This window comes from Humulus lupulus, chromosome 8, assembly GCF_963169125.1.
Source record: "Humulus lupulus chromosome 8, drHumLupu1.1, whole genome shotgun sequence".
NCBI lineage: Eukaryota > Viridiplantae > Streptophyta > Magnoliopsida > Rosales > Cannabaceae > Humulus > Humulus lupulus.
The window spans coordinates 48883960-48910786 of NC_084800.1; the positions used below are offsets into that span (position 1 = coordinate 48883960).

Here is a 26827-nt window from a genome sequence, read left to right on the forward strand (position 1 = left end):
TAGAGAGAGTTGTTTCAATGGTGGTGGAGGTGGCGGCGTTAATGGCGACAGCATCATCGTGGTGGTGGGTGGTAGTAGTGGTGGTATCGTTTTAGAGAGAGAGGGGGGAGAGAGTTTGGAACTCTTAGGGGCAATAAAGTCTATTTTTTTTTATAAAATGATATAGTTTGGGGATGCATATTGACGTGTATTTGAATTAGTACACACTATGATTGTGAAATTTCCCTTTTAGAAAAAGGCTTTTGTGTTATTATTATCATTATTTAAACTACTATTATTAGTATATGATGAATTAGTATCACAATTTGATCCATTCAGAGCCATCAATGAAGCTAAGTGTAATAAAAGGCTTGGCTTCTTCCTCAGTGAGCTCTCTTGACCATGCTACTCTTCCTGCATACCCTGCTCCTGGTCCTGTGCACTTGTATTGCCCATAAAACACCGTCCTGCATAGCCATGCCACCCCAAAAGTATAATATATTAAAACTACGAATTGAAAGTGCCAAACATGTAAAATAAAAGGAGGAAATCTTCATGGTGGAAATGAAAAAGGAGTTAGGTAGCTTATTGTGACTTTTGTAGCCACCGATTTAAAATATATATCTATATATATGTAATACAGAACAAGAAGGTTCGAGTTATCTTAGGTTAGGTGGACACATAGGATAGGAGAGTTGAGAGTTTTTATATGGGAGTATTTTGGTGCATTACACGTAGATGTCGCTCTTGAAAAATGAGTAAAAGGACATTTTGTAGTCTGTCATGGTTAGGTCATGACTACTCAATGGCGACCGCCCATTTTTTGGTGTGTGTATCAAAATGCCCAATTGCCTTATATTTATATATTAAACTTACTTTGCAGTTTCAGCCAAGTAGATTCAGCACAAGGTGACAAACACCACAAGCCCATTCCCGTCAATTCATTTGCAGAATAATAATAAGGAATAATACTAACTCAACAACAACAAGAGTATAATGACACTTCTCTTTTATCTGGACTTAAATACTTTCCTTCCTTTCACAACCTTGAACTTGAATCAATCTATGGTGATGATATCAATTCTGATTGTAGCAAAGGGACAAGTTCTAAGAAAGAAGATAGTGTAGTCTGTAACGTGACTACTAGATCAAGTAAAGTAAAGTTAGAAAGAGAGTGAGTGAGTGCGTGAGAGTGAGAAGACTTACATTTCACGACTAGGGTCACCCCAATTATACCAGCCCTTGGGAATGATAATGTTGTCCATATATGTATAGGCAAAGACCACAGTAGAGAAAGGACCCCATGCCCTCCCGAGGTAGAGAGCTCCTGAGCCCGTGACCTTACAGTTCACGAATGAGAACCCCGTGTCTTCCATTATGCTGTTTCTTCCCTGAGCTGTTAGAGCCCCGGTCAATCGTGCCACTGCGTGCACGTGACAACCCTGCAATTTTTCAATTCGCTCTTAAAATCAGACATTTTTATCTAATCTCTATACACCATATACTATACATTACTTGTTAATAAAAAGATCACATTTCCAACGACATCTTGTTAATATAGAAATGTTGGTCCCACAAATTAATGGGCTACGCACTACTTGTATGCTAAAGCCCTGGTGACATTTTTCTATACCCATGCAATGCAATAATGGAATTCAACCAAGGGTTATTATTATACTTCATACCACTTATACCCACTCCACTTTTTGCAATGCCAATACTTAAGAATTGAATTGAAAAAGGTGTTAGGAAGGTGGGAGGGATTTCAAGTTTTTTATTTAATTACTTCAAAAAGTGAGAGCCCATTTCCGAAGATGAAGTCCACAGAGCCTTCTATGTAACAATCTTTGTAGTAATGCCTGCCGAATTGATCATACAAGGTGTCTTGTGCTCCTAAGAATTTGCAACCCAAGAAGGTAGCTGTGTCTGCCGATATTCTAAATGCAACTGCCTGCTTCCCAATGGCTCCTGGTGCTGGCACCGGTGTAGTGTTCTGTTTCCACATTATACAATTAGAGTTAACAAATATAAATAAACAATGTTATTAGCACTATGTGTCATGTGATGCGATTATGTGATTAGTTAAAAGTACATATAGGTAAAAAGAAATATCACCTTGAAAGTAATGTTTTTGGCGATGAAATAAGGAGAATTCACAGCAAAAGTTGCAGAAGCATAGGTTCCCATGGGCTGCCCTCTTGGTCCTGGTGTTTGAGCAGTGTCTCCCCATTGAACAATTGTTTTGTCTGCTCCTGCTCCTTCTATGGTAATAAACGATTTAAATGGCGGTATATTCACTTTCTCCCTGAAATTTACCACATTTTCTTAGTCCACAATTCACACACAAAAATAATAATAATAATAATAATAATAGTAATAGTAATAATAATAATATATTATTATCTATATAGTGAGAGGAAGAATTCCCAAGATCTTTTTCTATTTTTTTTAATAGAAGGAAAACAAAACCATAACGTAACACAAGAAAATAAATTAAAACAATTTCCTGCATCACATTGAACGAAACGAGCATACTGTTGAGTATAGACAAAACCCGAAATCCAGAGCTGAGTAGAACAGAATAAATACCAAGATGAGCAGAGCCAAAAGAAAGATACAAACAGAGTAAACGACAGAGTTCATGTGAGAAACTTAAGAAATAATCAATTATGAAAAACTTTTTCTTTCTTTTTTTTATTGACTTAGCACTCACGTGTAAACTCCTGCATGGACCTTAATGACCACTCTGACCAGATTGATGAACGGAAGAGAATCAATGGCGTCCTGAATCGACGTGAAGTCTCCGGCGGCCTGATTCTTGGCCACGTGTAGTGTAAAAGAAGGGAAGAGCTTGTTCTTTGCTGTCTTGAAAATTGAATGTTTAAGGTGTCCAACAAACTTGATCCACTTCATGAATTGCTGCTCTGAGAATTGGGCTCGAGTCATATTCGAGGGTAGTGGCTTGTAAGTAGGTTTCTTTGGTCGAATTCCCTTGGTATGGCTTAGTGTTTGAACACAATTTAAGAGAAAAAGAATGACAATGAAATATAATATTCTATGGAGTTTAGACATTTTGAATGAGAGGAAGAAAAAGAGAGAATGGAAGGTAGAGGGAATTTGAAGTAGCATATAGAAAATGGCTCTCATTCATGGTTTATATACAAGTTAGTTTGTACTTGCCTACTTGGGGTGTGTTTAGTTGGAAAGTGATGCTGATTTGGAGAACCAACAAACAGAGAAAGAAGTCACGGGTGTTTCTGAATCTGAATATAGAGAGAGAGAGAAAGAAAGAAAGAAAATAGGGAAACAATCTAAGCCACAAGACATGTTACACTTTTTGCTTATTTAATCGTTGTTTATAAGGTACTTTGCACTTTTTAGTTGTTGTTGTTCTCACTTGATTGGTGTTGTTGGTGTTGCCCGTGAGTGTTCTCTCTTTTCTGTTTGTGTGTGACTGTGAATATATTCGTGTTAAGATACTAGTATTATTATGTTAATTGTTATGTTTCAGCAATTTCTCAATATAATAATGTTAATAATATTGTGTAATATCCCCTCCGGTTACCTACTTCCCATCATGGCCCTCAAGTCACTAGGCCTCAAAACAAATCACAACCAGATATTTTGAATGGTTGAGATTAGCTTGGCCTCTTCCATTTTCAAACTAGTACTAGTACTAGTTCATGGAGCAAAGATAGTATAACCAGTACCAGGCCCACTTGCAAGGAACAGACAAAAAGAACCAGAAATTAGTAGGATAGCTCTTAGCAATATCTACTTGTGTGGGGAATTTTGCTGATGTGAAAGAGATCCTACTATAAGGATTTCTTCTTCTTCTCTAATCTTCTTCTTCTTTTTTTCTTTTTTTTAATATTGGTTTTTGATTGAATAAAGATCAATATCTATTCCATACACCCTTTTGTGCTTTTTGTTAGTGTGTCATTCCATTTTCAGGCTTTCTTGACGTGCTTCCCCCACCCCACCTCCACCACCGTCCTCCACAGGCAGCATAGCTTTTGTTGTGGAAAAAAAATAAAAAATTGTAATTATTTGACTAAAAAGCAAATCCACGTGTCGAATTCCCCCTGACACAAGTTGGCAGTCATGCAGCTAGAAGAGAATGATTGTTAAATATTTATTGTAATATATGTTGATGAATTTATGAGTGTAAACAATAGAATGATTTAGTTTCACTTATAGTTCATTTTTGGAAGGACTTAACCAAAATGTCAATAAAGTATTAATCCACTAAGGGCAAACATCAATTGGGTTCCTTAAACTCAAACTTCAGTATCACTTAAGTTCTCAATTTTTTTAATTTATAGCAATTTGATCCTCCATCTTTATTTTTTTTCTCACATAGGTCCCAATATTATATTTAATTAAATAAACTCTAATTTATAAGGGTAAAATGAGATTTTAACAAAAACTCAATAACATAACTCCTATTTTTTTCTCTTTAAGCCCGTTTTAATTAATTAAGTAATTAATTAATTACTACTAAATATATTATTTTGGTAAATTGGCCTAAATATTTTCTTCAAATATTAAGAAATATTAAAAAAAATTCTATTATACCCCTAAAATATTTAATATATCACTTAAATATTAATTCGTTTATTATTTTTAATAAAAATATTTATATACTTTAAATTTTAGAAGCATGAATTATTGTTGACGTCATTTTTCGTCAACTTAATTATGTAGAGGAATTAAACAATTGAACAGAAAGAAAAAAAAAATTATGTGGTTCAGCAGTTAAAATTTGCATACATCCACGAGTCACTTTTATTAACTTGCCTGTGTTAGAGCTTTAGGAATGAGCAATTTCACACAACGTTTTTCAGTACAAAGTTGTGTGTGAGTACAAATGACCATATCCAGACTATTTATAGGCCTGGTTACAAAAATATCTTCTCACAAATTTAGAGAAGTTATAACATATATTCAAATCTAAATTCAAATGAATATTTGAATAATAATAATAATACAACTTAAATGAACTATTTAAATAAAGATCTCATAAAAAAATAGGGATTCAATTAACGGTTTAACCTAATCTCAAAGAAATAGGGATTTCCTAACAACTTTTTCGTGTGTATGTTTAACGCATCTTCGAGCTTAAACATTGCTTCTACGCACTTTTGAGATCACGTAATTTCGAGTTCACCGTTCCAGTTGTTGTCACCTCATTGCTTGACTAGTTTTTCAAACTCATCCTTTTGGGGGAGACTTCTGCCTTAGAGCCGACGTGGCACTGGAACTTTTTGTTTATTTGTGCAAGTATAATGTCAATACTTTTTAACTTAGAGCATACAACTTACGAACTTACATTTCAATGGTATTTATTTATTCTCGAAATTTGGGTGTAACAATTATTAAGGGTGTTTCTATCTATATCCTAGTTTTTTCTCACTATACATATTTCTATTTAAACTCCTCATGAAAAGTAATAAAAAATTTAACAATTCATAAGGAGTTTAAATAAAAATGTGTGTAGTGAGAAAAAAGAATGTATAAATAGACACACCCTTAATAAGTTTAAAGTATGTAATTTTTTTATTAAAAAAAATAAAATAATTACTATAAAAATGATATAATAAATTATTTATAGGTATAATAGAAAATAAATTTTATTATTTTATAATATTTGATAAGAATATTTTGATCAATTTATTAAAATAATATATTTTGTGATAATTAATTAATTAAAATAAAATTTAAGAGAAAAAAATGGGTGATATATTATTTTTTGGTTAAAATCAATTTTTACCCTTATAAATAAATTTTTAATTAATAAAATATAACATAAATAACATTTTGGGATTTATGTGAGCTAAAAAAAAATAAAAGTTGAAGATCTAATTACTAAAAAAAAATAGGAAACTAAGTGATACAACTAATGAAGTTTAGGAATCATGTGCTATTTACACACGTAATAATGGTGTTAATATTGTTGGTTCCCGTGAGCAACAAAATCCAAACAGAATCAAGCAGGTGGTCAATCCAACCAGCTGGTCCAGTAAGTTTGAACCACATGAGCTATCTGTCAAAATTTATTCGCAAATGAAATGAATCGTCCATTGTTTTTTCTATGTACCTAATAATTTTTGCTCTAAAACTAGAGAATTATTGTGCTCAAAGGAAACAAACAAAAAAAAAAAGAGTGACGATAGAGAGGGATTTTTCATTCTCATTCTGATTCTATTCCAACCAGATGCAGAAACCACAAATCACAGGTGAAACCAAGAGAATGAGATACACAAGTTAGTCCCAAGAAAACAATATGCATACGGGTTTAGTTAAGTTCACATCAAAGTTAGAATTTTTTTTTAGGATGGACCAACTTTTTTATGGACTGCCCTTGTCTTTTTATTAAGCTAAGTTTCACGGAAAAGGTTTATATAAAAAGCTAGCAAGACTTTCTGAATCCCAATCAGGTGGCGTGGACACACATAATAAATTTTAAGGAAAACGATTTGTTATTTTTTTTAATTAAGTGATAGTTAATATACAATTTAATACCTTATCTTCTTAATATTTTATACGATCCATCTCCTCTCTATCATTAAGGTATAAATTTTGAAGCTTTGAACTTGTCATCATCAATCAACTACCCCAAATTTGGAAGAAAAAAAACATCAGAGATAATAACAAATATATCTTGTTGTATCTTGAATGATATAGGATATTGATAAATTAACTACCTTGTAATTTTTGGTGAAGTATCTTTATTATTGTCTAGAATATTTGTCATTATATCGAATCATATTATCTAAAAAAGAACCGACTTTAACCAGCAAAAAAGCAAAGCAGTTGTCTCTTTCGCTTACATGCTACCATGGATTTTCAGAGCTCATTTAGTGACAAAAACCAATAATAAACTCGCCTCGAAACAGTAGATTAGTCTCAAAAAAAAAAAGAAGACAGAAACCATAACACTGATCACATTAGAAAAAACAAAATTAAAAAAAAATGCTAAAAACAGCAGCTTTACTAGCCATAGCCAGCTCATTCGTCGTCTTCCTCCTCTCCCCAGTTCCCAAATCCACATACCACTCCCTGTACACTTCACTATCCGATAATGCCTCCATATCCCACCACCTCTACACCCTCACGCGCCGACCCCACATCGCCGGTTCCGCCGCCAACGCTGAAGCCGCCGCCTACGTCCATTCCATCTTCACATCCTCCGACATTCCCACCCACATAACCTCCTACCGTGTCGCCCTGAGCTATCCCGTTTCGCGGTTCCTGAAGTTGATCCCTCCTCCGCCGGAGCCACCCGTTGAGTTCGAGCTCCGACAGGAAGTTTACGACGACGACCCTTACGCTGACGCGGCGAAAGAAGTAGTTCCAACTTTCCATGCCTACGCCAAGTCCGGCACTGCCGTCGGACTAGTGGTCTACGTCAACTACGGCCGCGTGGAAGATTACGCGACCCTGAGGGAGATGGGCGTGAGCGTGAACGGCTCTATCGTCTTGGCAAGGTACGGAGAAATATTTAGAGGCGATATTATACGGAACGCGTACAAGGCTGGGGCTATAGGGGCGTTAGTTTACACTGATAGGAAGGACTACGGCGGCGGCGGAGGAGAAGCTCGGTGGTTTCCCGACGATCGGTGGATGCCGCCAAGTGGGGTCCAAATGGGTACTACGTATAATGCACTGGGGGACCCTACCACGCCCGGGTGGGCGAGTACAGAGGAATGTGAAAGGATTTCGGAGGCTGAGGTTGAGGAAAGTGGTGAAGTTCCGATGATACCTTCGTTGCCAGTGTCTGGTAAAGATGGTGAGTTGATACTTATGTCGATCGGTGGCCAGGTGGCGAACGATGATTGGCAAGGAAGCAAGGACGCCCCAGTTTACAGGGTTGGACCTGGTCCGGGGATTGTGAACTTGAGTTACACAGTAAGTTGTGTGTGTATATTTACATATATATATATATGAGAAATTTGCAGAATTGTATCGAACCGTTGAGCTAAATTGGAGTGTGGGTATGCATTTTCAGGGGGAGCTAGTGATTGGGACAATTGAGAATGTTATTGGTGTGATTGAAGGAGCAGAAGAGCCTGATCGGTATGTTTTTGATAATTTATTCATCCAGAAAATTGTTTGACTTTATAAGAAATAGAGAAGGTCAAACGAATTTTACATTATTAAAGTTGGCTGAATTGGATTTTTTTTTTTTTTTTGGTAGATTTGTGATCCTGGGTAATCATCGAGATGCCTGGACATTTGGTGCTGTTGATCCAAATAGTGGAACGGCAGCTTTACTAGAGGTTTGGGATCTCAATTCTCAACGCATACAAACCGGCCAAGTATTATATTACCACTTCTCAATCTGTACTAAGTTTCATTCTTGTATAAGTAGGTAGCCCAGAGACTGGGGAAGCTGCAGAAAAGAGGGTGGAAGCCTAGACGAACAATCATATTGTGCAACTGGGATGCTGAGGAATATGGCCTGGTCTCTCTCTCTCTCTCTCTTTATAACAGATGAAATGCTTAGTGTGTAATTTAGGTATGGACTACATGGACTCCAAGCCTCCATTCGGGTCTTAGTGTGAGACCCTGATCAGTGATCAAGTTAGTTAATCAGTTTTAAGTTGAGACTGTTCTTGGCAAATCTCACTCTTCGCCATTAACCAGTGTATCGTGACTGTTCTTTGCAAAGGGTATTAGACATGAAAGATTCTAAGCTAAATGTTTATTTGCAGCTAGGATCAACTGAGTGGGTAGAAGAGAACAGGGAGTTGCTAGCTTCAAGAGCTGTGGCTTACTTGAATGTTGACTGTGCTGTATCTGAACCAAGATTCTATGCCTCTGCAACTCCGCAGCTTGATGAATTACTCATACAAGCTACTCAGCAGGTATTGTCACGTTAATACTACCAAGCATAGTTATGTAAGTATGTATTCCTCATTCTAGTGTAACTAACATCACCCTTTCTAATGTTTGTTTACAAGTTTTGGAGTATTAATTCTTCTTGTTTTTGCAAATTCTTATGCTAATCTCAATTATATTCTAAACTGATTTTTTTTTCCCTGAAGGTTCAAGACCCAGATAACTCATCGAGGACCGTCTACGATTTATGGCTTTCTTCAAGCAATCCTGTAAAGGTAAGTAATTGCATGCCCTTGGTATAAATTGAAACAGTTCAGTAGGACTTGGCGCCTGATTTCTCAGTTGTTAACACAACATTAGTAATTCAAGAGATCATGTTAGAGACCCTTTTAGTTGGTTTTCATTTCATCAACCAAGTTTTAAAACCTTGATGTAAACTACCAACTCTTATAAAACTTGTTCTGGTCACATAAAGATTGGGAGGTTAGGAGGAGGAGGGTCAGATTTCGCAGCCTTTGTTCAACACATAGGAATTCCAGCAACTGTGATGGCTTTTGACAACGGTATGGATAATGTAATCGTTTTGACTAGTGTTTAACCAAGTACACATCAATCTGATATATAACTGACTTGAAAAATTGCAGGATTCCCTGTCTATCATTCATTGTACGATGACTTTACTTGGATGAAAAAGTTTGGGGATCCTATGTTTCAAAGGCATGTTGCAGGTCAGGCATGAAAACACCTTTGGTTCTTTCATGCAACAATATAGTATAGCATCTAAAGCAACATATTATCTTCACTTGTTGATCCAAGAAAAAATTCATTTCAATGCATAGAATAAGAGAAGATATAACATTTTATTGTTGTATAATCAATGTTTGCATTAAGTTTTGAATAATATAAATACATCTGAAATGGTTCAATTGATACTGAGAAACAGTGGCAAGTGTGTGGGGTTTGGTAGCTCTTTGGCTAGCTGACGCGGAGGTCTTACCTTTCAATTATCTATCCTATGCAGAAGAGCTTCAGGTATAAATGGACTAGTTATTATCTAGTTATGCACAATCCATACTATTAGTATAAAAGCTTTCAGCAAAATTATCGCAATGATCGAATTTCTGAACTTAGAAATACACAAAGGAATTGGAGATTGGGATCAAAGGTGACAAGGATATCAGCTTAACTCCTCTGTTTAAGTCAATAGAGGAGCTGAGAAAAGCTGCCACCATAATAAACAACCAGAGAAAGGTACTACTGATTGAACTTTTATGATAGTGCATGAAATGGTCCTTGTCACGTATTGAAAATGTGATTACTCTCTAGGCAGTAGTAGAAAACAAAGGTTGGAAATCCATATGGAAGAAAGACCAATCCAAGCTGAGAGAGCTTAATGACAGACTCATGATGGCTGAACGAGCATTTACAGACCGAGATGGACTTTTAGAAAGGTCGTGGTATAAGCATTTGGTAAGTTTCTTCCATATTTGCCCTTCCACATTTCCAATTAGGGCATTTACTTAAAGAAGAAAAAAATTGACCCTTTTTTTTGCGTGGCAGATCTATGGACCTTCGAAGTATGATGACTATGGATCTAAATTCTTTCCCGGCATTGATGATGCTGTTGAAATGGCTAACAAATTGAACACATCGGAGTCGTGGAAACTAGCTCAACATGAAATTTGGAGGGTCTCCAGAGCTGTCAAACATGCCTCGCTAGTTCTTAACGGTGTACTAACATGAGAAAATATATTTATAGCAGTTTGATTCACATAACTAAATGGTTTACATTCACAATTTCTTCAGAAGTTCAAGTTTGATGAACATATGGTCAAGAATTATTCTTTTTATAAGGTACATTATAATCAAATTTAGAGTTCTAGTTTTGTTTTCTGTTTTTAATTTGAGGCAGAGAGAGAAGCGCTTCAGCAGTTTTTCAGTTCTTTTTCATGATACTTGGGTTAATAAAATCCATACAGTGAAGTTACATCGCAGAAGGTTGAGGAAAAAAATAAAAAAGGAATAATAATAAAAACAATCATGAAATAGTGAGAGGTAAGTGGTGTGATTAGAGCTATGGTTTAACAATATGTTTGCTTCTTCGGTAGACAATACTGAAATAACACCCCAAATAGAGTATAGTGTGAGGAATAATCAAGTAAGATGCACTTTCACAACGGATACAAAATGTATCGGAATGGCGTAACGCTCCCACAAATGAGGCAATATAATGAGTTTTTCTTTTTTAAATCTAAAACCTAAATCCTTCCAAACTGTACAAAAATGAAATGGTTAAGAGCTAAATAAAATATGCCCGGAGTTGGATCCTACCATCTATGTAATATGAAGTGGATTCGAACCTAATCAAAGCTTTATTAGAAGAGATATATATGTACAACTTCAACTGACTAAATTATATACACGAGATCAAATGGGGCATTTATAGCTTGTTCATTCACTTCCAGACCTTGATAGCTCCATCTCTACTGCTTGATATCAAGAGTCTCTGATTCAGTTTAACAGACGCCAATGAGAGAATGGAATCGCGATGACAGCCCGCAGGATCGGTAGCAGCAGCAGCTAGAACCGTCTTGGCTGCATTCTTACCTGCTGCCGGAAGTCGTCTCTTCTTCTCCTACTCGATAGAATAGAAAGAACGTCAGCATCATGCATTGTTAGTGAATAAGCTCAACTGCTCAAGGAAACTATTAAATAGAAAAATATCAATTTTCTTAAGAAATCAAATTAAAGATAAACAACCTAACAAAAACAAAACATGGAATAAAATTGTAATTTGTATAGTTGGAATGAAAAATGCTAACAGTGGTTCCTCACCTCAAACAAACTTATAGTCTCCAGAACTCAACCCAATATATGTGAATAATTGAAAACTGGACATATGCGTAAAGAAAGACATCACTAGATATGAGCTGTACCCTATTAACAGTGGATTGTGTATGTACTACATGTGAATTACTTTATCACCAGATTCAGCAGGTTTCTTACACAACTTATCAAATAAAAGGAAAAGATTACTGACTCAACAAACTTAAAAAAGTTCCTAAAGTAAGGATCCCTAATTACTAACATACCTGTACAATTTGCGCCCCAAAATTAGAACTTGTTTTATAGAATTCATCATTTACAACTTCATTTCCATTTGGCCCACAAATAGAGTAACTTCGATCAGGGCTGCAAATTTTGGAATTTTGAATGAAAATCAAGAATTCTTTTATTTAAGCAAAACGGAAGCAACAATTCAGATCAAATCAAACCAAACCTGCAATGATCCCATCGACGAATCTTCAGATCAGTACCCCCAGTTAACAAATCACCCCCAGGTAAGGGAATCAATGAACGAATACCAGGAAGACGTGGTGGGGGTTCTTGCAATTCATTAACTCTGTACTTGGGGTTGACATTACGCCTCACATCTGGTTTAGAATTTCCCCTGTTTAGTGGTTTGCCCAAGGCCCAAAGAATGTCCGACATTTCAGCATCGCTGTCGTAGTTTGCTACCTTCAAGACCTGTAAAGTAAACAAAAATAAAATAATAATATTATTATATGAAGTGTCGCCATCTTAATTCTCACGAAGAAAGATATAAAAAAAATTCTATATACCTGGTGGCAAATTCCATCCTCTGCATTCCAAAGGGAAACTTCGTTGCAACCTGCAGCAACATAAACAAGGGGCCTTACAGCAGTAGATGTAGACGCATTTGGAGGAGGAACAAAAAGGCACATCTTCTCTATGGGGCACACAAGAGGATACTGCCAAGAGTTCACAGGTATCAGGAATCTGAGATCCCAAAGAGTAAGTGCACCCCTTGAAGATCCTGAGACAAACCAATTACCACAAGGACCTGTGACCAAAGAAGATACATAGCCATTTTCAGGAACTGAGTTTAAAGTCCAGGCATTTGAACTTGTTCTTGTATCCCAGAGATGGATTCCACAATTTTGGCTGCTGTACATAACTGTCTGACTGGCTGTGTTATCATTGGAGTGGTTCAAAAGGCTAAGTATGGCACCTTCCTTGATATCCTTCTTTTTGATATCAGCAATACCTGAATATTTCTCAACAACATTTCCAAGACCCCTGGAGATGTAATCAACAGAAAATAAATGGATCATACCATCACATGCTCCTACTACAACTTGAGCAGAACCCCGGAGCATTGTGGCACAGAGGGCTCGGCTTCCCCCCAAGTGATAAGTTAACCTTGACCTGAATGAAATGTCCTTCTCTAACTTCCTAGAATCCCATACCTTGACCGTAGAATCATCAGATGCACTCACAAAAAAGCTATGATCAGTTGAAATAGCTATGTCATTGACAGCAGAGCGATGCTCCTGAAGATGAGCAACCAATACCCCACGAGGCCTCCACCCTGAGTCTGAAATTGATGATGTTCGTGTAAAAGATGGCAATCCCGTTAGTTCAGTCTGAGAGGAGGCAACTTCCAAAGAGACAGAACCTCCTTTTGCAGAACTAGATAATCCCATATCTTGAAACTTGGTACTGACATAAGATGTTTGATCATTTTCCCGGCCATCTGGTTCATGTACAACTCTGTAGAACTGTTTAGATCCACTGCTTATGCTGAAGGACCCTGACACGAGCTTAGGTGCAGGAACTGAATTAGCCAAGCTAAATGATTTATTTGAAGGATCCATCCAAGGTAAGGATGATGCACCAAATCCACCAGAGTTCACTTGTAAAGGAGAATCAGATGCTGCAGAAGGAATTCCCACTGCCCGTTTGTCCATGCTAAAGGAGTACAAGGGTATTCCCTCTGCTGGTTTATCTCCCATAAAACTATTCGCACCACTTCCTTGTGGCATCATGAAGCCTGAAAATTGCAACTTTTCAGAGCTCAATGGATCATAAAGTTCAACTGCACTAGAAGAATTGTGTATTAAGCTTCCCATAGTTCTCAACTTAGCCTCACCATCATCATATTCACTCCGCTCCGCTTGTTGCATCGAATTGAAAGCAGGTACTGGACTATCATACTTTTGTTGCTTGTCAGACCAGCTCTTTGCAGGATTAAAATCTGCAACCACTTTTTGAAGTAAATCCAAAGTTTCCCATTGTTTTGATTGTGGTGACGAATTGTACCATATCTTTCTTTGTCTTTCCAGCATGTCTGAACTCCTTGCATTTTCTAAGACTTGGTAAAATATTTGTCTCGAGACTGGAGGCTTTAAGCATGAAAATAAAGCTTTTTCAGAAGCTAGTGATGATGGTTGTCTCCGTAGGAACGGCCGGATAACAGGGGCAAGAAAAACATATGAATCTACTGCACCTAAACTTTCACTACTAGCACCGATGAAAGTGACAGCTAACCTTCGTACCCATTGACTAGGATAACATATCAATGGAAAGGCACGCTCTATCATTTCAAGGAGTATCCTCTTCCTTAGAAAGCTTCTTTTGCATAGAATGGCCAAACAATCCAATGCATTGACAATGACAGCCTCTGTAGTATCAATTAAAGCCTGCTCAATGTAGGGTAGAAGATACTCCTCTACACTTCTTTGACCCACAAAGAAGCAGACATACACAATTTGTCCATAGAATACTGCTCTTAGTTGTTCATCCCGGTCATTCAGAAAAGCAGGGAGGATAGGTAAGAGAAAATCATTACTCTGTCTCTGGCCAAAGAAGCAGCATAGGTTGCTAATGTCCTGAAGGAGTGCTCTCCTGATATTTGGAGTTTGCTTTGGACCCATAACAAGTTCCTGAACAACCTCAGCTATAGACTTCCTCAATTGAGCAAGTTGTGCATCACTATTTACCCTCTGTAGACGACCAGAAGTTTTAGTAGATGATTGAATTGACTTCTGTACTGTTTTCAATTCATCAAGAACCCCAGCCTCACTCAAGCTTATAGAATGAATTAAGAAACCATAAGCAGTCAGTGCCAATTGAGCAATATTGCTTGCATAACATATTCTCACACTTTCCTCTGGATCATCAGGAAGCATGGAAAGCATGGGAAGAATGTATTCAGGAAATATTTTCGCATCACTAGGAGGAAAATCTCGGACTAGAGGCAGAATGTCACACAAAGTTTCCAAGGCTGCACAACGTACAATTGCTGCTGAATCAGAAAGCATTGCAATGACATATGGAAGCACTCGTTGCAAGCGATCCTCATCATCAATGTATAATGCAGAACACTTTAGAAAGAGTATTGCCCTCCTCCTTAAATGTGGTAACTTGACATTGCGTATGCAGGAACATAGAAGAGAGGTAATTAGAACCATGCCCTCACAAGTCATACCATCTTCCGGTAGTGGCAAAAAAGGCACGTCAAAGGTATCTGTTTGGCTATCATGCTTGGACATTAACAAATTCAAATCATCCAATGTAATCTTTTTCATAAAGGGATGATCATTTCTCCTGAATGAACTGGAAATGGTTTGAAGTAGCTCACCAGGAGATTGCATGCCGTAGTTCCTAAGATTTTGGGAAAATTCAGAACTACGAACATCTTCAAGAATGGGCTTACTACCAGAATAGTGATTACTTGTTTTTACATCTCTCAGCAGGGAATTGATACCACCAAGAAGTTCAAACTGTTCACAATTTAAGCCTTTATCTACTTCATCCCTCTTTAAGGACAATTCCTTTTCCAAATTTGGATTCTTATTTGCAATCATCTCTTGAGATTGTATACCGCTTTCAGTGTTTCCTTTTGGAATCATAGCCAGTCCTGTACCATTCCCTTCAGCAGACCTAGTGTTCATCATTTGCTTAAGAATCTCATGGAAAAAGCTTTGGCACAAAACAACCTACAAAAACCATTTACGAAGCACTAAAGTATTTTTACACAACTGAAATTATACGAAATATACAAGTCTCAAAAATATGTTACAAAGTTATTTACCCTCATATCAGAATTAAGAGGATTCCAGAAGCAGTAGAAGTTATGCAGAAACGGAGAGAAGTAGCTTGGAAATACAACGGTCATATATTCCTGAAGATACATATCAGCAGAAAGTCGTGACTCTGGTTCCAACTGAATCATATGAAGTATCATTTTGCGGATTCCAGAATCAGGGATCTGCAATCAAAGGGTAAACAGATTAAAAATTTATAAGAAAATAGTGAAAGAGAACCAGAAACAGATGTGACTTTCATAGTTATGTCCACACCAACTGGAGTGAATTAGAATAAGCCAAATCTAAGACAATAAGATGCATGAGTAGTAAAGTACAGCACAACATCGAAAATTAATGTTCTTCAAAAAAAACATTTTAGATGGAGAGGAGAGAGAAGTACCTTTTCAAGAAGTTGACTGGGATCGTGTTGCCCTCTGCGATAAGCAAGAAGTTGAGAGAGTTCAAATAGTGGCTGACCCTCAAGAAAAAGCTCCGCAATTACACACCTAAAAATGGCAACATAACTGAATTAACACATTGAATGACATGATTTAAGTCATAAGAGGACCCTTCATCAAAAAAAAAAAAGTCATAAGAGAACCACAATTATATAGTATCCAAGACACACGAAACATAATGAAAGTAAAGTGTGTGTCAATCCACATAAATGCAACAGAAATAGATTGACATTTAACTCCCTGACATTGAACTTCATACAATCCATGTCATTGTGTGGGAACAACCTAAAAGCTAAAGAAGCAAACAATCATTAATGCTTCTTGTGACATCATATAATTCTTGTAGAGGTATATAGTATGTGGTGGTTGAATCTCAATACGTTTTCTCATCTTTAGCTAAAAACATTCACTAGAAGGTTCTAAGCCAAATCTAGCTACGAGATCTGAAGACTTATCTTGACCGCAAATCTCAAAAGTCAAAAACATATAGATGAAAACTAATGTGATAACTCACCCAACGGCAAAGATGTCCATAGATGGCCTTAAAGGTGCATCCTGTGCGACCTGCATCTCACCTCCATGCTCATAAAATCTCTGAAATTTGAAGAATTGTGAAACCAATTAACAACTGACATCTCTTAGAATGAAAAAGTAAACATGCAAACCACAATTCTCCCTCATGGTACTTACTCTGATTTCATAAAAAAAGGAATCAAATACAAATTTCTATAATTATCCACTGTCCCCACATATAAAATTGCTAAAAAATTGAAGAATAAGAAAACGAAAGTACAGTCTAGATGCTTGATTATACATAGAATATAAAAGGACTTTCACCAGAACAGTTGCCTCAAGAAATGTCAGCAAAACGCTGTCTCAAGACTTTCATGAATACGCAACTACATGACATTGACTTAAAAACTACATGTTGATGTAAATAAGTACGTCAAAACACAAATAAATAGAAGGAAGATCCTCCAATAAATAACGGCAACTAACATAATCACAAGGTTCACTTCTCAGTTCTCACTAACGAACAGATTTTATAGGCCCAAAAGTCCTTCAACTAGCATATATGAACAAAAAAATAAGTAAGTCGATAAAAGAAAACATGAGAACCAACCTCGGGAGCAAGATAACAAAGCCTTCTTCCTCCGGTATCAAAGAAAAATGAGAAATCAGACGGGTCGTCATAGGGAATATAAGTTGGTTTGAATGATGCAAAGTCCGCAAGGTAAAGCCAGTTCCAGGAAGTGACCAGCACATTCTCGCACTTAATATCACCTACAAATTCAAAAATTGAACACAATTACATAAACATGAAGATGGTATACTATTACTACCAATAGAAATTCTCTAATCAACTCAGCTCACCATGGCAAACTCCTTTCTCGTGGCATTGTTTCACAGCGAGAAGTAGCTGCACGATCACAAGTATATAAGATGTTTCAAGGAACCATACAAAGACATAGTCACTACATCCACAGCACAAATTAGATAGTAAATAGATACCTGAAATGCCAACCATCTCTTCTCTACGCGACTGAGAAAAGGACGCGTACTTAATCGATCATGCAGGTTATTGAAGAAGTACTGCCTCAAAAGATAGGCTGCCTTATCAGTTTCTTGCCAGAACTGCCAAAAACAACCACCTTTAGGCTTTAGCAATTCAAAAATAGCAACCAATTATGAACAAAATCATAATCTCGTTCAACTTCCTTCCAGTATAACCAAACCAAAACCGAAACTGCAACGATGAATTGTCCATTCGGGTACTTCTAATTACATAGAACACGTATAAATCAACGACCCCCGAAAAAGCCCAACTTTCCGTTCTTTTCCTACAATTTTCTCTGTTGCCAATCACAATACATCCGAAAATCAAACAATAAGAAAGGAATTGAACCTGAAATGGCCAGACGTGAGGGAATTCAAGGCCGCGTAATATCTCCTTGATGTGAAAGAGGCGGCGTTCGTACTCCCGAAGATCGATATTGTCCCCACGCTTGAAATATACCTTGACGAGTACCAAACCCTCGTCATGCTTGCAGAGAATCGACTTGAAGAAGCGACCACGACCTAGAACCTCTTTGAGGACTAAATTGTAGGAGGAGGGAAGGTCGTGGAGGTAGTACTCAGAAGCCGAGACTTGGGTCGTACGAGCAATCTTGTTACCCATGTTTTAGCGGCCAATTTTCGCATTATTCGCCGGTTCGTTCCGCTCTCAGATGACCGCAGTCGCCAGTGTTTAACTTTCAAGCGTCAGCCAAGAGAGACGAGAACAGGGGAAGACGATAATCAAGCTGGCTGGATGGGTGCCTTTGCTTCTGGTTGGGTCATCTATAGTTTTGGGCCTCCTTCGGAGTTTCGAAACGGGACTTCAAACGTTTTTCCTTAGGTTTTCTCCTTCCGGACTGGATTCACGTTTCTATACACCTGGCGTTACGTGATTGGCTTCAGCTCAGCCTGGGCCGGTGGGCCCATCCAGAGACCAGCTTATGCCTTAGGTGGACCACGTTCTCAATTTTTATTTTTTCCTCTGGTTTATATTTGGATTTTTTTTTTTTTTTCCTTGTGGAATTTGCACTTTATAGCATTTCTCTTTTTTTTGTTGCCATCATTTGATTTTTTTTTTTTATGTGCATATGGTTTTTTTTTAAATTTAAATGTATAGAATTTTTTTTCCAAATGTAACTAAGAAAATAAGCTATAGTTTATATGTTAATTAAGTTGTATTACAGAAAAATATAAAAGTTAATTAATTATAAAGGCCATATAAAAACATAGTTTGTAAAACTTATATGTAAACAAATTATTAATATGGGAAAGTTATATTTACTAAAATCGATTATTAAAGAACCTTATTTATAAAAATTTCTTTTTTTTAAGAATTATATTTGGATTTCTTTTTAAAGACTTATTTGTAAAAAAATCTTTAATTTAACTTAATTTTTGCACTTAGGTCTCTATCCTTCAATTTTTTGTATTTAAATTCTTATTCACACAAAAAAAAATTGTAAGATTAATCGGAATTTTTTGTTAAAAATTAGAGTTTTGTGGAAAAAAATATATATATAATTTTGCACTTAGTTCAGAATTTAAATCTTTACATTAATTTTTTTATTTCATTATAAATCTAAAGAGTTTAACTTTATTTCTTTTAAAATATTTGTAATTAATTTTAAACACTCAGTCTAAACTGAGTGATATGTTGCTAAAGTTACATCAATCAATGTGCATTTTCTTTTTTGATAATTTTTTAGTGTCTTTAACATACTTTAGAGTACTCTCAATGAATGTTCTACTCTATCTTTTAAAATATCTCCCCAAAACACACATTTTTTTATTTTACCTATAAGTTTTACATTATATCATACATTAGTTTCTCTATATATTTTTCTACATCATTTAAATATTATATTTTTAAGCATATTTTATTAATTAAAGTAAAATAAAATAATTGAAAAAGAAATAATAAATATATATACTAAATGGGAGAGAGAAAACTAAAAATAATAATATTAAAATATTATATAAAGGATATATAAATGTAGATATAAATTAATTGGAGTTTGTACATAACAATTATAAATATATATATAAAGGAACTGACAGAATATGTTTTTGTGAGTTTTAGCTAAATATTATAGATAAATTGTATTATAAAATACATCAGCAAAACATATTTTCTTATAATTTACCTCAAACTTTTACATTATATCATACATTAGTTTTTCTATTTTTTTTCTATATCATTTAAATATTATATTTTAAAAAATATTTTATTCATTTTAATAAATAAAATAATTAAATATAATAGTATTACACTCATATATATACAAAAATTTATAAAAAAATAATAAAATATTTATAGCTCGATGAATAGTGTTTCACTACATATAGAGAAATACTATTTATTTAGATAAAAAAAATATAAGTTTACATCACCCATTAAAAGACTATTTAATAATTTTTTCTTTATATTATAAAAAATTAGACATTTTACCTACTCCATTGAGAGTGCACTTACATTTCTGTTATTTTCTTTACAAAAAAAAGATTACATTTTAAATGAATAAATATAATTAAACTATTTTTGTAACTTTTTCATTACCATCCCTAATTTTTGGGTCTTAAACATAAAATTTTCTATGTATACCTCTCAATTTTAGAAGGGAAATTTCACTTTTTATACATACTAATAGGTATAATTACAAAAAAATCTTAGCATTATTAACTTTTTCAAATGCAGCATGCTAAGCTTTTCCCTCCTACCCAAAATACCCTTCCCATTCAATCTCAGCCTTCTCTCTCTCAGTCTCGGTTTCTCTCTCTCTCAGTCTCACAAAAATCCCCCAAAAACCATCGAACCCCCACCTCCGTCGAGCCGCCATCTCCGTCGAGTCGTCGAGCCCGCATCTCCGTCGAGCTCCCACCTTCTCCGTCGAGCCCCCACCTTCTCCCATTTCTCCGGTGATCTCGAGCCCACTGCAAACTCCTATTTTTCTGTCAAACCCGAGACCCACGGAGCATATTTCCTTCAAAGTTTAAAAAACTAAGGTAAAATCTTGAACCCAAGTCCATATTTGCTTTATATCGTTGTTGAATCTGTGATTTGTGGAATGGGTTGTCCGATTTTGTGGGAAATTTTTTCTGGGTTTGAACCAGTGGCTCGATAGGTTCGATTATGGTTCGATAGTAAGCTCGATAAGGTAGTTTGAACAGTTCGATGATGGATCGATTATGGCTCGATATGAGCTCGATAGGAGCTCGATAAGAGCTCGGTAGGATATGTTGTATTATATTACAAGGGCTCGATAGGTTCAATAATGGTTCGATATGAGACTAGACTGTAGCTCGATGGTTATTTATCTAGACAGACAGATTTTTCTTAGCTCGATAGGCTCGACACTGGCTCGATAGGCTCGATAAATTTAGGTTGTTGATATTTCTCGATGGAACTCGATAGTTGCTCGATAGGGTATGTTGCAGCTCGATTATAGCTCGATAGAGCTCGATGACAACTTATTTCAGTGTTTTTATGAAAAAAAAATTATTCTGTTTTCTTACAAAAAAAAATTCATGTGTTGTTATAGATGCCTAAGTTGCTTGTTCCGTTCAGTGATCACTTTCCTGGTCGAGTGACATATCGGGGTAGTAGTACTTTAAATCACATTAAGACCAGGTTTTTGGAGCTCGGGCTGCTTGAAAGGGCTAAGGAATCCCCTTTCAAGCAATTCTTTTTGGCTTTGGAGTTTAATTTCTCCGGAGTCTTGGTGCATCAACTGTTGCTGAGGAAAATCGCCAGCAACAACGAAGATGAGGTGCATTTTTTCTTGGGGTCGAAGTCTTGTAGATTCAGCATGGGAGAGTTTTCCCTGGTGACGGGGTTGGATTTCAGTGCCTTCCCGTCACCAGAAGAGTTGGAAGGGCGTAATCTCAGCGATCGGTTGATAAAGGAGTATTTCAACGATGCTGAGAAAGTAAAGCTGTCACAGGTGGACCATGCTTTCAAGACTTGTACGGTTGTGGAAGATGTGTACAAGCTTGGTCTATGTCTGTTTGTTGAGGGGGTTCTGAATGCCATTGAGGGCAAGCTGCACATTTGGCGAGATATTCTAAAAATTGTTGAGAATGTAGAGTACTTCTTCAGCTATCCATGGGGGAAGTACTCTTATAGGAGGTTATTGCATTCTTGTAAGAAGGACATGGTGAAGCAAAAGGCTAACTATGATGCCAAGAAGGATGCCAAGGTGCAGCAAGAGTCCAAATACAATATGTATGGTTATGCCCCCGCCTTACAGTACTGGGCATATGAGGCTATCCAACAGCTTGCGGTGGAGCTTGTTGTGAGCTCGGGAAACATGTTCCCGAGGATGCTTAGCTGGTTGCATCGGAGGAACAAGGATTTCACCAAGTCCGTCATCGCACCGATATTATTGAAGAAGAATGTAAGTTATGTTGTTTTTTTTTTATCTATATGCTTATCTTTTATCATTATTTGAGTTAACCAAATGTTTTATGTTGTTTGCAGTTAATTGTTCTTCCGATGTTGAAGCCTCGGCCAGCAGAAAAAGACTATTACTTGTCTTTGACTGAGGGAGATCTTCCCCTTTATCCTGGGCTTGGCCAGGATCCCTCGGAGACTGATGAGGAGGAGCATGCGACTTTTGAGAAAATGACAGAGAAAGTTTCTCAGGCTGCCGAGGCAGCCAAGATATTTGTTGATGCTGCCCCGGGGGAGGAGGTTGTAGGTTCCACCCCTCCTATTGCCCCAGCCTCAGCCCCAGCCTCAACCTGTGCCCCAATATCAGCCCCAGCCTCAGCCCCAGCATCAACCTGTGCCCCAACATCAGCCCCAGCCTCAGCGTCAGCCCCAACACCAGCCTCAGCCTCAACCCCTGAGCTGGCCGACTTTATTGAGCGGTTGGACAGAGTCGAGGGTCGACAGGAGACCCTCTTGAAGAACCAGTCAGTGATCTTGGACGTACTCAGTCAGATCCTGACATTTGTTAAGGAGAAATCGAGGGGCTCCAATGAAGATTCAGACTCAGAGTCATTGGATATTCTGCTAGACTATGTTGATGATCCAACGACGCCTCCTACCATCATTGTGACACCTGATGCTGAGACTCCGGGAGTCGTTATTGTCAAACCTGAGGATGTTGCTGGGGTTCAGTTTCAGAGGGCTAGACGCCAAAGACGCAAGCCAGATTGGTTTGAGGACTATACGGATCCCACGAGGAAAAGACCTTGCACTGATGCAACTGCACCAGCAGACGAGGCTACACAAGAGGCTACACATGTGTTGGACCCTCTCAAGAAGCCAGATCCCAAACAGTATAGGACAATGTGCAAGTGGCTTCTTGGAGACATGCCCAACAAGACCCCGCGGGATGTAAAGACTGGGAGTCACGGTCCAGCGTGGTTTCTGATGTTGAAGACACCCCAATCCTGGCTCAATGATGGGGTAAGCCATTTATACCTAGTTATGGACTGTTTTCAATTTTACATGTTTTGTTTTTACTGACTCAATGTGAGCTCGATGGAGCTCGATAGGTAGTTCGATAGGGATGTTAAAATAGGTTGTTTTTTTTACTGTTTTATACTGGCTCGATGTGAGATCGATATGAGTTCGATAGTAGTTCGATATGTATGTTAAAATAGGGTTTTTTTACTGTTTTAGACTGGCTCGATGTGAGCTCGATATGAGTTCGATAGTAGTTCGATAGGGATGTTAAAAGCTCGATGTGAGTTCGATATGAGTTCGATAGTGAAAATTCCCTTAACAAAGTGGCTCGATGTGAGCTCGATGGAGCTCGATAGGGATGTTAAAATAGGTTGTCTTTACTATTTCATGATGGCTCGATGTGAGCTCGATGGAGCTCGATAGGGAGTTCGATAGGGATGTTAAAATAGGTTGTATTTACTGGCTCGATAGTAGTTCGATGGTAGTTCGATAGGGATGTTAAAGTAGGTTGTTTTTTACTGTTTCAGACTGGCTCGATGTGAGCTCGATATGAGCTCGATGTGAGCTCGATAGTAGTTCGATGGTAGTTCGATAAGGATGTTAAAGTAGGTTGTTTTTTACTGTTTCAGACTGGCTCGATGTGAGCTCGATATGAGCTCGATGTGAGCTCGATATGAGCTCGATGTGAGCTCGATATGAGCTCGATGTGAGCTCGATATGAGTTCAATGTGAGCTCGATGGAGCTCGACATCAGCATTTTATGATGGTTTTTGCTAATTTTTTTATCGTAGTCTCTTTTGCAGCATATTGATGCGGCAGAACACATGCTTCGTATGCGTCGCAAGTATTTTCCCAATATATATCGACAGAATGTAGTTGTGATGAACAGTTATTTCTCACAAGTGATACCTGCCCGATATGATCAGTTCAAGAAAACAGCCGACAAAACAAAGTATTATTGGGATGCTGACATTATGTCCATGTTGACCGGCATCGAGCAGCAGTTTCTGGCATCTTGGGGAGTAGTTGAGGATGTATATTGGTGCCAGAACTATGGACAACAACATTGGTTTGCCATTGAGGCTTCCATTTCTAGTTGGACTCTGACTGTTTACGATTCAGACAACTCGGTGATTAGTGACGCAAAGCTTGAGGATATTATGAGTCCATGGTGCTTTATGCTACCTTCTCTGTTAATGCAGAGTAAACTGTTTACTGATAGCTTGATGTTGAAGATTCCATCAGCAGGAAATAGGCCGCATCAGTTCACATTGCGTCGCAAACAGAAACACGAGCTCCCTCAGTCAAAGAGAAGGTAACAAACATCATCTTCATACTAATTTTGTTTCTAACTAAATTTATAGTAATGTGCACTTAATATTTATTTATTTTTTACAGTGGGGATTGTGGTGTGTATGCTATCAAGTATATTGAGCATCTAATGGTTGGTCTTCCATTGGAAGCTATCTGCGATGAAAATATGGAGGTGTTCAGGAACAAGTGGACCACAGACTTGTGGTATCAAAATTTGTTACCTTGGTGATTGTATATATACAGGGTCTTTACATGTACAGTTTGTTGTTCACATTTTTTTATAACTTTCATGGGTTTTTATCGAGCTAATATCAAGCTACATCGAACTGTTATTGAATTATCAAAATTTGTTACCTTCATAAAAAGAGTTTATTAATACAACAAGTTCAAATGGGAAAAAAGAGTTTAAAGCCTAGCTTTTCCATAAACATAACTTTTCAGAAAAATCAAATAAAAAGAGTTTATTAATACAACAAGTTCAAATGGGAAAAAAAAGTTTAAAGCCTAGCTTTGCATGTAGCCCTGTTGTGGCCAAGACCACCACACATGCTACACTTGCGCTGACTGGGAATGATTTCTCCATTCGATGGAGTGCGGTTTGTCTTCCTTCTTCCCACCTTATTCTTCTTCGGTCGACCAACTGGCTGTTTTTCAACGGGAACCCCAACTTGCATTTTCTCTATGTTCTCGGGAACTTCCCAATCATCCTCATTGCCAGTTGGGTAAATTGTTTCTTTGTAAGACACTCTCCACATCTCAGTAGTGTAATATGGTGAACACAGTGAGTAAATGTTGACATTGCGCAACATGGCCGCAGCCACACCATGAACACAAGGGTAACCCATTATTTGAAACTGACCACAAGAGCATGATTTGGTCATCAAATTCACCTCACCATCACCTTCTGGGTCTACCACATGAAATTCAAACTGTCCAAGAGGATGGACTTTCAAGTACCTTGCATCATCCGCAATGCCTGAGACATCTTTCTCATATGTTGTTGCTAATTTGGATGTGCACTTCTCTACCTCCTCACGACGCGCGGCAAACCATGAATGAATTGTGAAATGAATGAATTCCACAAAAGTAGTGACTGGGAAGGTTCTTGCGTGTTGTTGAAACTTTCAGCGTAGTTGCTTGTCCTTACATTGTATCGATTCCCAGGAAAGTATACACGAGTCCACTTATCGAAGCCAATACCCTCGAGATATTGAGCTATGGCAGGATCCATTTGCTTTATATTGTTAAAGAACCTGTGAAATTTTGACTTCCGAAATGCATATGCCGCATTCCACATCTCCTTGTGACAGTGATCGGTCTTGAACTTAGCGATTACATTCATACTTATGTGATGGTAGCAGGCGCCGTGGTAGGCATCAGGGAAGACCAACTCAAGAGCATGAATAATGCTAGCATGCCTGTCTGATACAAAAGACAGATTATCAACAACTCCAATGGCTTCCTTCAATTTCATCATGAAATACTTCCAAGAAGCATGATTCTCACTGTCAACAATCGCGAATGCAATTGGATAAATGTGGTTATTCGCATCCAATGCGATAGCACACAACATGTGGCCACCGTACCTTGACTTTAAGAAAGTTCCGTCCACACATATAACAGGACGACATGATGTCAATTCCCTTCTACAAACTTCGAGTGAGAAGAAACAGTAAAGAAAGCGACCGTCATTTGTGACAAAATCAGTAATTGTACCTGGATTCTTTTGCTGCAGCATGTACAGGTAAGAAGGTAACTTGGAGTACGATTCTTCAGGTGTCCCCCTAACATAACCGAGTGCCTTCTCTCTGCATCTCCAAGCCTTAATATAACTCATATTGTTCCCAAAATTATTCTTCATATCCTCCTTTATGCTGTTTGGTGGATAGCTAGTGCCATCAGTAGCATATTTGTTCTTGATAAGGTGCCCAATGACAGAAGGTTCTGCTTGACGGTGGTCTTTTTGTCGCAATTCTAGTGAGCAAGTATGTACACTATTATAAACAGTGATCTCAAACATCTCTGATCGCGCTACTTTTTTCCCTCTTATTCTCCAACCACAATCAGGATCCTTGCAGGTGATATACAACACATCAGTACCAGACTTCTTAACCATAAACTCAAAATTATTCTTCATTGCAAAGAGAGCCGCTTTGGTTTTCAATTCCATCTTGTTCTCAAATGTCTTCCAAAGATGTAATTCCCCCAACGCTATACCGGATGAGGGTGATTCAGAACGACTACAAGCTATGATATCTTCTTTTGTAAACATGGGAGCACTCCATTTTCTGTGATCTTCTGTTGAACATATTGAAATGTTCCCTGTATAGTTATATTCTGTTCCACCAGGACGACTAGAGCTGGTGCCA

At 37.4% G+C, this 26827-nt stretch overlaps 5 protein-coding genes across 6 annotated transcripts; 3 read left to right on the forward strand and 2 right to left on the reverse strand.

Moving 5' to 3' along the window:
- Window positions 1-212: 212 nt before the first annotated feature.
- Window positions 213-3182, reverse strand: LOC133797127 (probable pectinesterase 53). The gene is made up of 5 exons (XM_062234933.1): window positions 2693-3182; window positions 2095-2284; window positions 1766-1972; window positions 1186-1421; window positions 213-446 (listed from the first exon to the last, which is right to left on the reverse strand). Exons 1-5 carry the CDS (start codon window positions 3124-3126, stop codon window positions 299-301), a joined length of 1215 nt encoding a protein of 404 aa, XP_062090917.1. The 5' UTR covers window positions 3127-3182; the 3' UTR covers window positions 213-298.
- A 3529-nt stretch (window positions 3183-6711) lies between these two features.
- On the forward strand, window positions 6712-10709 carry LOC133797129 (probable glutamate carboxypeptidase LAMP1). Of its 2 annotated transcripts, none has more exons than XM_062234936.1 (12): window positions 6712-7890; window positions 7991-8058; window positions 8180-8261; window positions 8354-8446; window positions 8697-8849; window positions 9030-9098; window positions 9299-9386; window positions 9468-9551; window positions 9767-9855; window positions 9967-10074; window positions 10150-10293; window positions 10384-10709. In XM_062234936.1, the coding sequence occupies exons 1-12, from the start codon at window positions 6955-6957 to the stop codon at window positions 10564-10566; spliced, it is 2097 nt and encodes a 698-aa protein (XP_062090920.1). In that variant the 5' UTR covers window positions 6712-6954; the 3' UTR covers window positions 10567-10709. The 2 variants fall into 2 exon arrangements, with proteins under 2 accessions (XP_062090920.1, XP_062090919.1); XM_062234935.1 differs by having other exon boundaries at window positions 6718-7890; window positions 9955-10074.
- A 258-nt stretch (window positions 10710-10967) lies between these two features.
- On the reverse strand, window positions 10968-18530 carry LOC133797128 (serine/threonine-protein kinase VPS15). The gene is made up of 11 exons (XM_062234934.1): window positions 18081-18530; window positions 17687-17809; window positions 17549-17594; window positions 17298-17458; window positions 16689-16768; window positions 16117-16222; window positions 15722-15898; window positions 12447-15626; window positions 12104-12351; window positions 11916-12015; window positions 10968-11458 (listed from the first exon to the last, which is right to left on the reverse strand). The coding sequence occupies exons 1-11, from the start codon at window positions 18351-18353 to the stop codon at window positions 11279-11281; spliced, it is 4674 nt and encodes a 1557-aa protein (XP_062090918.1). The 5' UTR covers window positions 18354-18530; the 3' UTR covers window positions 10968-11278.
- Window positions 18531-20441: 1911 nt separating this feature from the next.
- Window positions 20442-22307, forward strand: LOC133793777 (uncharacterized). Its single transcript, XM_062231058.1, has 2 exons — window positions 20442-20734; window positions 21271-22307. The coding sequence occupies exon 2, from the start codon at window positions 21271-21273 to the stop codon at window positions 22177-22179; it is 909 nt and encodes a 302-aa protein (XP_062087042.1). The 5' UTR covers window positions 20442-20734; the 3' UTR covers window positions 22180-22307.
- A 146-nt stretch (window positions 22308-22453) lies between these two features.
- LOC133793778 (uncharacterized) lies at window positions 22454-24730 on the forward strand. The gene is made up of 2 exons (XM_062231059.1): window positions 22454-23144; window positions 23948-24730. Exons 1-2 carry the CDS (start codon window positions 23025-23027, stop codon window positions 24461-24463), a joined length of 636 nt encoding a protein of 211 aa, XP_062087043.1. The 5' UTR covers window positions 22454-23024; the 3' UTR covers window positions 24464-24730.
- The last annotated feature ends 2097 nt before the right edge of the window (window positions 24731-26827 follow it).